Source organism: Procambarus clarkii, chromosome 13 (assembly GCF_040958095.1).
Source record: "Procambarus clarkii isolate CNS0578487 chromosome 13, FALCON_Pclarkii_2.0, whole genome shotgun sequence".
In the NCBI taxonomy this organism is placed as follows: domain Eukaryota; kingdom Metazoa; phylum Arthropoda; class Malacostraca; order Decapoda; family Cambaridae; genus Procambarus; species Procambarus clarkii.
The window spans coordinates 17,839,038-17,850,287 of record NC_091162.1 but is presented as its reverse complement, the minus strand read 5'-3'; the positions used below and the strand labels follow the sequence as shown (position 1 = coordinate 17,850,287).

Genomic DNA, 11,250 nt, shown 5'->3' with positions numbered 1-11,250 from the left:
GCATAGTATTTTATTAAATCACCTCATACTGCTCCTGGCAGTATGGGTTCGAGTCACTTCTGGGGTGTGAGTTTTCGGTTGCATGTATGTCTGGGGACCATTCAGGCTATATATATATATATATATATATATATATATATATATATATATATATATATATATATATATATATATATATATATATATATATATATATATATGTCGTACCTAGTAGCCAGAACGCACTTCTCAGCCTACTATGCAAGGCCCGATTTGCCTAATAAGCCAAGTTTTCCTGAATTATTATATTTTCTCTAATTTTTTTCTCATGAAATGATAAATCTACCCATTTCATTATGTATGAGGTCAATTGTTTTTTATTGGAGTTAAAATTAACGTAGATATGTGACCGAACCTAACCAACCCTACCTAACCTAACCTAACCAATCTTTATAGGTTAGGTTAGGTTAGGTAGCCGAAAAAGTTAGGTTAGGTTAGGTTAGGTAGGTTAGGTAGTCGAAAAACAAATAATTCATGAAAACTTGGCTTATTAGGCAAATTGGGCCTTGCATAGTAGGCCGAGAAGTGCGTTCTGGCTACTAGGTACGACATATATATATATATATATATATATATATATATATATATATATATATATATATATATATATATATATATGTCGTACCTAGTAGCCAGAACGCACTTCTCAGCCTACTATGCAAGGCCCGATTTGCCTAATAAGCCAACTTTTCATGAATTAATTGTTTTTCGACGACCTAACCTACCTAACCTAACCTAACCTAACTTTTTCGGCTACCTAACCTAACCTAACCTATAAAGATAGGTTAGGTTAGGTAGGGTTGGTTAGGTTCGGTCATATATCTACGTTAATTTTAACTCCAATAAAAAAAAATTGACCTCATACATAATGAAATGGGTAGCTTTATCATTTCATAAGAAAAAAATTAGAGAAAATATATTAATTCAGGAAAACTTGGCTTATTAGGCAAATCGGGCCTTGCATAGTAGTCCAAAAAGTGCGTTCTGGCTACTAGGTACGACATATATATATATATATATATATATATATATATATATATATATATATATATATATATATATATATATATATATATATATATATATGTATGTATGGTTGATTATACATATGGTCATCATACATGTATGTAATACTTTTGTATAAATGCTGTTTTGACTCTGCTAAAGCACAGGATATTGGCAGAGAGGGTGAAGTGTGTGTATAAATCTTTGCTTAATATGCCTACTAAAAATTAATTGGCATACATTAGTTTAACTGTTTTGTTGGAGATTTATTATTACAGGTTAAATAGACTAGTAAAAATAATAACAATATGACTTAATTAGAGTAGAGAGAATATTGGCATACAGGTTCGTGTGCAGATATGTAGACTAATTAGCATAAAATTCCCATTGTCAAAATCGTATGAAATAAGCATTTATTTTTCATATAAGTCATATAAGTTTCTTAAAAATAATAGATAGCATTTTTGGTAAATATTAGGAAGATGCTCTAATACAAGACACAAGCATTAAGCAACGGCAAGTTATCAGTCAAGATATGTGTATTGTGTATAAGTATAGATGAAGGGGTGAAGGCTATACAGTATACACCATGACATGAGTCCCGTTCCTCGGTGTGTATACATTGAGAGTTTACTTTAGTCCTGGGCTATGTTTAGGGCTAAAATATACTTGTTGGTTGGTCACTAAATGCTTCTGTGTTTGTCCTAATCCTCCTCCAAAGATTCATGGGGCCTTAATAACCCTCAAGAAGTTGTGAGTCGTGTACTGCCCGAAACACTTTGCGTAATAGTGGCTTTAGGCATTGTATGTACTAGCTCTATCTATAAATCCATCAACTTTTGTATCTCACCTTGTATGTATGTACTTTACCTGAATAAATATTTGTATTTGTTGTATTTGTAAACCTTTTTCATTCACAAACAGTGATTTTTGGCTGACCATTTGGCCTTTGTTGACGAGGACAGGCAGGGAACATCAGACAAGTTGTGAGGCGTGTTGTAAGTATTTTTCACTCATAAACGAGGGTTTTACAGCTGGGTTAACGAGCATTTGGACAGAGTTTATGCCACCTGTCCTCAGCCCGTCCTCTAAACAAAGACCCAAAGTCCATTCCATGCACCCGCCAAACCCCCTATTTATGAATGAAAATCGGTTTACTCACAACCCGTCCTCAGGCCAAGTCCATTCCACCCAGCGGTCGACCTCAAAGACGCATTCGTAAATTTTAACATGCCTGTTCATTCAAAACATGAATTTTCTCAAACATAAATTAATATTATTTTATATTACCATTGCCTAGGTAATGGCAGTATAAACGGTATTTAACCTGTTTAGGCACTGGTTAGGTTAGGTTAGGTGTTTAGGTTCTGTTGGTGGTTATTTGTATTTGAAGTACGTGGGTGAAGCACTTACAGCGTAGTGATTTTAACAGAGGTAGTCAGCCAACAACCCGTCCTCACACTAAACTGTTTGAAGCCGCGGCCGTCCTTTGATTGATTGTTGCCGCCGGAGGCGGCTAGTTTATTGTGCACCCCATACTCATCCTGTGAGCGGTAGCGCAAAAGCATTACAGAGGGCACAAAAGGTCTTTATCAGACCTCATCTTAGATTATTACATAAGAAATTTTATCTATCCTTCACACTTTATAGTTACAATGTCAGCTAGTTACAGAGAAAGTGCTATTTCAAGAGCTTTATATTTACAGTAAGTCATCATACATTAATGGTAGGTCTTATCGCTAATACATAATAGTTTGACTAATGGAGATATTACAGAGTCATTGGGGAGCTTCTGTTTATTATTAGTCCTCACAATACACTACTTGTTTCTGAATCTCATATGTCGTTCATCTACTGGAAGCGAAATGTGGATACAGTGCAAGGATTTCAGGTAATTTATTGATGGTGGTGGAGCCGGTCGGCCGAGCGGACAGCACGCTGGACTTGTGATCCTGTGGTCCTGGGTTCGATCCCAGGCGCCGGCGAGAAACAATGGGCAGAGTTTCTTTCACCCTATTCCCCTGTTACCTAGCAGTAAAATAGATACCTGGGTGTTAGTCAGCTGTCACGGGTTGCTTCCTGGGGGTGGAAGCCTGGTCGAGGACCGGGCCGCGGGGACACTAAAAAGCCCCGAAATCATCTCAAGATAATCTCAAGAAGATGGTAATAAGTTAGGTTGTCATATCATACAGAGTGAGCTTAGATTTATCTCTAAATGGCTCAATTTTACTACAATCCAAGATATAGTGTTCGAGTGTGTGTCCCTGTCTTTGTCCACACACTTTACACTTTACTTCATCTAGATCCCTATACAAGCCGTACTGCCAGAGATACTTGTAGCCAAGTCTTATACGAGCTGTGACAACATCTGTTAGTCTACTGACTTTGTTACTTGCCCCATACACATGTTTTATTTCACACATTTCATTGTGATGAACAATGGACCTGCTAGTTCCAGTTTGCACAGTTCTACTTTCTTCAAATTCATCTAGGAGTTCTCGTCTAATGACACTTTTAAGGGACCTATTTGATAACTCAAAATTCCGTTCAATTCTGTCTTTATTTACTGCAGCCTTAGCAAGGGCGTCAACTTTGTCATGTTCCGGCAGGCCAATGTGAAAAGGAATCCACAACATTTTTATATTTACCCTCTTGCTAAGTATTCTTATATATCTACGTCTAGCTTCCAAGACAAGCACGTTATTATTTGATTGCAAACTGTTTATTGCTTGTAGTGAGGAAAGGGAGTCAGAAATAATTAAGCTGTCTACTTCAGTGTTGTCAATAATTTCGAGTGCTGCCAGTATTGCTACCAACTCGGCTTGCATTGTGGACGCCCAGTTACTAATTCGGATATTCCTTTGAATTGTGCTGCCATCGGGCTGATGAGCAATAACAGCACTTCCTGCCCTCCCTGTAGCTGTATTGAGTGATCCGTCAGTGTATATGGTCTGAGCAATGTTGTTTTCAGCTTGTATGTTGTGAATGTGTTCTATGGTGCTTAATTTAGCAGCAAGCTGAGCATGAGGGTTGTTTGTGATTAGTTTCTTGGTGGGGTATGCGGGGGCCAGGATGTCAAAAGGTACTATCTGCCAGGGTGGAAGGAAGTGCTGTACTCTTTCATCTGTATATACATCGTGCAGTCCCATCATTTTAATATGAGTGGCAGTTCTTTGAATCCATTTAGACTCGCTGGTTCCATTTCGTATGTGTTCTAACAGTGCAACTGACACAATGTTGTTTTTGTTATCACGCAGAAGCTTTAGTCCCATCATAAGATTAATTTCAAATATTCTATCTCTAATGCTAAGTATATTTAATTCTTTCCGCATGTTGAGAACTTTGGTAGTTATAGGACAGCCAAATATAATTCTGAGTGCTTCATTTTGCATTTTTTCCAATCTATCAATACTTTTGCCGTTTTGCAGGACCAAAGCTGGTGCATGATAGTCTATCAGAGACCTTATTTATTTATTTATATACAAGAAGGTACATTGGGTTAGAGAGAATACATAGCATAGTATTTACAATCTTGTAAAGCCACTAGTACGCGCAGCGTTTCGGGCAGGTCCTTAATCTAACAGATAATTTTAAGTAGGTAAATTCTAGCAGAATTAATAAAATGATAACAGATACATTGCAAGAAAAAAAATGAGATGAGAGAGAATAGTAAGTATAGCACATTGGTATATTAAAGCTCTGGTTGATTACATTGACAACTTGATTGGAAATTTAAACAAGATTAACAGACACAGCAGATTGACAGCACATATAAGAAGACAGTAATGATCACATTGGTAAAGATGTTCGGATTGGGTACATAAAGATAATGAGATTGGGTAGCAATAGTTACAGTGCAATTTTAAAGCAACAAGGTAAAAAAACTATGCAGATGAGATTAGGTACTTTTTAGTTTTGTTTTTGAATGACGCAAAAGTTGGACAGCTTTTCAATTCATTAGGGAGTGAGTTCCATAGACTGGGTCCCTTTATTTGCATAGAGTGTTTACACAGATTAAGTTTGACCCTGGGGATATCAAAGAGAGATTTATTTCTGGTGTGGTGATAATGGGTCCTATTATTATTAACAAGCTTAGGTATACACAGCAATGTGCTGCTACCCTATTCTATATGACAGATTACACAGTGTAGATAAAAAAAACTAGCTAAAGTTCATCAAATATTCCCATCTCATAGGATGGTTAGTCATACATGGAATCAAGGGAGAAAATACCTGTTTCAAAACAAAAACAAATCAACTCTGACTAAACAGCAACTTCACGATTTTCTGGGTGAGCTACAAGCTCATCCAACATCCCCACCTTACAGGACGGCTAGTCATACATGGAATCAGGAGAGAACATGAAATGTAGCTAGGGTTATCTATTAGCCTCCACTAGCAAAATCAGGGTACATCACAAGAATATCTTTCAATATTCCTGAGTGTATGAAATAATTACAGAGCTCAAAATACCTGATACTATTTGGTCTGAAGTCACTGATAATAGGGCAATTACAGAGATAGTGTTGAAGAGTTTGTCCCAGTTCTTGTTCACACAGTTTCCAATTGGAATGTTCACCATTGGGAGGATTCATTACCTAGCTGCAGCAGCCTCCTGCCATAGATCCCAGATATCATGGCTGATAACCCAGCTGTAGCTTATTGAACAACATCTTACATATGTTAGCTTATTTCTCATTTCGTATTAAGTATTTACCCCATTATACCTACAAATAATTATTATCTAAATTGTTCTAAGTTTTACCAAATTCACTTTGCGTAGTAGTGGATCTATTTTATGTGTAGCCCTTGTACCTACAATTGTCCCTTTGCCTGACGTTCTTTGCATGCACATTCCTATGAATAAAGTATTATTATTATTATTATATAGGTAATGGAGAAGAAGTTTAGTTTTTTAGTTTAGTTCATTTATTATGCACCCCATACCCATCTGGTGGGCGGTAGTGGAAAGGGTTACAGAGGCACATAATGGACTCAGGGACTGAACCCCACAATTCATTTAGCTAAGCAAGTTACACAATCTTGAAGAGCGTGGCGAAGAAAGCAGCTAAACCGAGCGCCATTTGAAGAGAGAGCGTAGTGACGTCAGACGGGTGGGTGGTGGGAGGGTTGCCGGGCCCAGTCACCACCACAACCCCCACAAACAAACCCAACAAACACTCAACCTTTTATCTCTTTGTTCTCGCACGCCCGCGCGTCTTATCTGACCGTGTTCCATATTGGGGGAGTGCCTGGGGCGAGGAGGGGGTGATGCTGGGGAGTGTGGAGCCAGGCTCCTGCTGGGGATCCCGGCGCTGAGGCCACCCTTGTGTGTGTGTGTGACCCTGGGGAGGGAGGAGTGGACGCCGCGGGGTGGACACCACATCTGTCAGTGCCTCGCACTTGCCCTCAACCCCGCCTGTCACTGTGCGTCATGCAGCTGTTGACACTGTGATACAAGAGCCACGGGATTAACTCGGCCAAAATGAGTGATGTGTTACCAGGACGAGCGTGGTGGTGGTGGCAGGCAGGACCCCATGACACGCCAGGGGTGGTGTTCCTACCCTAGCCTCACTACTACTACAACCCCCTGCAACGCTCGAGGACATGTGGGCATGGTGGCTGCCGTGGGTGCTGTGGGCGGCGGGGCTGTGGGCTCCGGCCGTGCCCATGGAGTGGTCCCCCGAGAGGTCCTGCAACAGGTCACGGAGGATCCTGACTGGGTCGTGGGGCACCATCACCGATGGCCCGGGAGCGTATCCCGAGGCCTCGCACTGCCAGTGGCTCATACGAGGTGAGCGTTTTATGTCTTTATTTGAAGTATTAACTTAAGTGGATACTCTTTATAGCGTCACAATTCATTCCCCTCGTCTGTTTACTAATAATCTGTATTTTTATAACTAAAAAATTATACTGTGGAAATGTAATACTTTACATGCCTATTGCAATGATTATATTTTACAACGATACTAATTATACGTAGCCTCTCAGCTGGCTCGCAAGTGGATGGTTCGTGGGTTGATTCGAAGGCAGAGTGTGTGTGTGTGTGTGTGTCATTTGGGCATGTTTTCTTACATCTGTTACATCTGATACCTCTGTTTATCTAGCAGTAAATAGGTACCTGGGAGTTAGACAACTGTTGTGGGTTACATCCTGGGGAAAGTCGATCATTGCCTAGAGCAGCATTTCTCTACCTTTGTACCTTTGAAATAATTTCGGGTCATACTCTTAGATAAACACACACACAAATTTCATTGTCAACTGAAAGGAGATGATTTGTGTTTGCTCTTTATACTGGTTAAATGAGAAAAATTGAACGCAAAAATAACTCGGAAATATATTTACCTATGAATAGAATCGGCCTACTCATCACGTTTTTGAGGCTGGTCCCAGGCCGGGCTCGGGAAGTAGAAGTATGAAACCTCTCCAGGTATGCTCCAGGTATCACTTATCTCTTGTACCATTCCAGTTTAGAAGCAAGGGCTAGACAGTCCTCAATAAGCCCAGTGCTGGTTTTCTGTCCCTGAGAAAAGCATTCAGAAAATGCAACAATTTCACTGGAGTAATTTGAGACTCCTCCAAACAATTAACTCCAAATTAGTCTATCCTAACTGTGCTAAATGACCCTTCTGGGTCTTGTGCTTTGCCTTGGATAAAAATTTCATTGTAGTCTTCTCTCTAATACTTAAGGATTGTGGATATATTGGATACAGTTCAATGGGGGGAGGGGGAATTTCCTGAATGCAGGATAATTGAATTTCACAATACTGATCATACAATACTGGTTATATTATTGTAATTGATGTCTTTTCTGTCCATGAGAACAATTATGACGATTTGTACATATTTGTTATGAATAAAATGCTGTATCTATCCAAATTATAGTTTCCGTGGTATAGTGGTAAGACACTCGCCTGGCATTCCGCAGCGCTTTGTCATGGGTTCGTATCCTGGCCGGGAGGATTTACTGGGCGCAAATCCTTAACTGTAGCCTCTGTTTAACTCAACAGTAAAATGGGTACTTGGTTGTAAAAACGATTCTTTTCGGCGGGGGTCGTATTCCAGGGACCTGCCCAAAACGCTATGCGTACTAGTGGCTGTACAAGAATGTAACAACTCTTGTATATATCTCAAAAAAAATAAATAAAAAATATCACACTTTCTTATACCTGTATGTGGATATATTCCCGATCCAAATAATGTGCCAGATAGTGCCTGTATGCAAATAATGGATACAGGCTGCTTATCAATGGACACCTAAGAAATTTATTGACATTTTTGGAGGACTAATAAACAAATAAATTGTATTTGGTGTGTTTCAGGGAAATAAAGTATGAATTAAAAAAAATTGATTATAAAATAACACTAAAATGGATGCTGTACTGTACATGCAATACTTAGAGAGATATCAATAAAAACCCTGTTTGGAGATTTATCTAAACACCAAATCTTTAAATTTCTAAGAGCATTGGTGTCCACCTGGCAAAATGTATCTCCCATTTGCAATGAAATCACCAGTATAACCTTGTACAGTGGGGCCTCGATTTATGATGGTAATCCATTCCCAGAGATGTATCGTAAGTCGAAGCGATTTTTCCCATAAGAAGTGAAGGGAATTTTATTAATCTGTTCCACACCCCCAAAAATATTACAGGGTAACTTAAAAATACATTTTTTACTGAATAAAATTTTTTCTCTAACTACAATACAGTACATATGTTTATCTTACCTTTATGGAGGACTCTTGATGGCGTATGGAAGATAATGAGAGGGGGGGAGGGGGAGGTGGAAAGATGTTACTGTTTGGAAGGGGAGTCCCCTTCCATTATAACATCAGGCAGTGATGACTTCTCTGGGGTACACTCTCCTACATTTTGCCTGCATACCACTAGGACCTGGTTGTGATTCACTGCTTGTTTGTCTCACTAAAAACCTTTCCAGAGATTTTTGTTTTTCCATTCGTTTTAATTTTTGTCTGTAGTGAGGCATCACAGTGTCATTAAAATGGTTAAGGCAACGGCCTACTGCACCGTGATTTGGGCGAGTCGTTTCAGCAAAAGTTTGCAATTCTTCCCATGCTGCACACATTTTCTTAATTAATGAGGAAGGGACATTCTATACTGTCTCCTCCTCCCCCTGAAGAAATTTCCTCAGCTGTTTTTTGTTGCTGCTCCTTGTGATGTTCTTTGGTGGTCAGTTCTTCGCTGTGTTCCTCCACCAGTTTGCAACACACAACACTCATAACACTATGAATGCCACTTCTTTTTCTAAATTTCTCAAACCATTCCCTGCTTGTCTTAAACTCTAAACTCTAATAAGGCACTAAAACGCCTTAGTGCTCTTGGCAGTATGGGTTCGAGTCACTTCTGGGGTATGGAGTTTTCAGTTGCATATGTGTCTGGGGACCATTCAGGCTTGTTTGCATTTGTGTTCCTCATGCGGCCCCAAAAAATGAGGTGATTTGATAAAATACCATGCCCAAGATTACTATCAGAGCGCCGGCGGGATGATGGGGGAAATAGCCTCGGCTACCATCATCTTTTGTCTGGTCGTAATGGTCAAACGTTTAAGGTCTCCTGTACACCAGTTGCATAATGCTCCTGGCAGTATGGGTTCGAGTCACTTCTATTGTATTGGGGTGTAGAGTTTTCAGTTTATTTATTTATATATGTGTGTGTGTGTGTGTGTGTGTGTGTGTGTGTGTGTGTGTGTGTGTGTGTGTGTGTGTAAGTAAGTAAGTAAGTAAGTAAGTAAGTAAGCAAGTAAGTAAGTAAGTAAGTAAGTATGTATATAAGTAAATAAGTAAATATGAGAACACATTCTACTGAACGGGGTGAGAATAGCTTTAGCTACCTGAACCGTTTGTATGTATTTATACCTCAATAAACTTATTTCAATTTCACTGCAATTCAATTCAAAACTGGTAACAATATGGTAGCTGGCAAGCAGAATGACGAGGTTGAAATAGGAAGCTACACCACAAATTACAAAATATAATTATTTTATGAACATCATTGATCATTTGATTAATTATAATTCCAAGAGGTGGAAATTCATAAATTTTGGTATAAAGGAAGCTATATGCAGTATTCTTTTGATATTTGGAATAATTATAGGTAATATTTTGTTCTATATTTTAGCCCTTATCGTTGTTTGCTTTTAAATTTCCTGCATTATGATAAATTAAAAAACTGAAATCATATTGATTCATTTTATTCAGTATCCTCCTCTCTTTTCCATATTTATAAACGAAACATTGACAGGAGTTATCTGTATTCTTGATTTTTATAATATGTATTTAATTTATTTCAGCCTCTTCACCTGGTCAGTACATAACACTCAATGTTACGAGCATCAAAACGGAGTGCTCCTACGACCACCTGTACGTGTATGATGGAGAGACATACAATTCACTTATGCTGGGGGTGTTTTCAGGCAAAACCATACCCCCTCAGGTTACTGCTAGTTCAGGAGCCATGTTGATTTTATTGTATTCAGATACAAACTATGCTCTGGATGGATTTGAGGCAGAGTACTCTGTTACTGGTAAGGTTTTTTCTTGTTTTGGCCTCTTGTTGATTGCATGCTGTAATTTCTTTGTGTCTGACAGATTTTGCTCATCAGTAGTATAACTTATTTTTGTTCTTTTGGTGGTATTGTATTGGTTTTCATACTTGTGATTTCTGCTAAAATAATGTACTGTATACATTTATATTACTGTGCATTTTACTGTTACATAGGCTTTACTTAATTTCATATTGGTACCCCACAGATTGTCCCCTGAATTGTTCATCACAAGGACGCTGTGAAAATCACGTCTGCATCTGTGACGACCTGTACACCGGCGATGGCTGTGAACGTCAACACTGTCCAGAAAATTGCGGAATGATACATAACCGTGGACACTGTTATAAACCTTTGCCAAACTCTCGAGAGCCTAAGCCAGCACCATATTGTCAATGCAATGAAGGATATTTTGGAGATGGTTGCTCTCTGGGTGCAAATGATTCAGAGGGTGGCACGTGGCACTGGTTGTGGCGAGGGGGGCCACCCCTAAATGACAGAACTAGTCATGCCAGTGTTTACCTACCTCATTTAGATCGTTTGTATGTGTATGGAGGTTATAATCTCAATCATATTTTAGGTGATCTCCTAATTTATGACTTTACCACAAGTGTGTGGGTTAATGTAAGTGACCCAGCCAGT

The 11,250-nt window shown here is 39.0% G+C and overlaps 1 protein-coding gene across 1 annotated transcript in view; it reads left to right on the top strand.

The window, feature by feature from the left end:
- Nucleotides 1-6,091: 6,091 nt before the first annotated feature.
- Megf8 (multiple EGF like domains 8) overlaps nucleotides 6,092-11,250 on the top strand; it is a 77,570-nt gene continuing 72,411 nt past the window's right edge. Inside the window, exons 1-3 of the mRNA XM_045740699.2 lie at nucleotides 6,092-6,838; nucleotides 10,357-10,590; nucleotides 10,817-11,250. The exon at nucleotides 10,817-11,250 is cut by the window's right edge and continues 316 nt beyond it. Of these exons, the coding sequence (XP_045596655.2) occupies nucleotides 6,652-6,838; nucleotides 10,357-10,590; nucleotides 10,817-11,250 (855 nt within the window). The 5' untranslated portion in view covers nucleotides 6,092-6,651. The remainder of the gene's footprint in view (nucleotides 6,839-10,356; nucleotides 10,591-10,816) is intronic.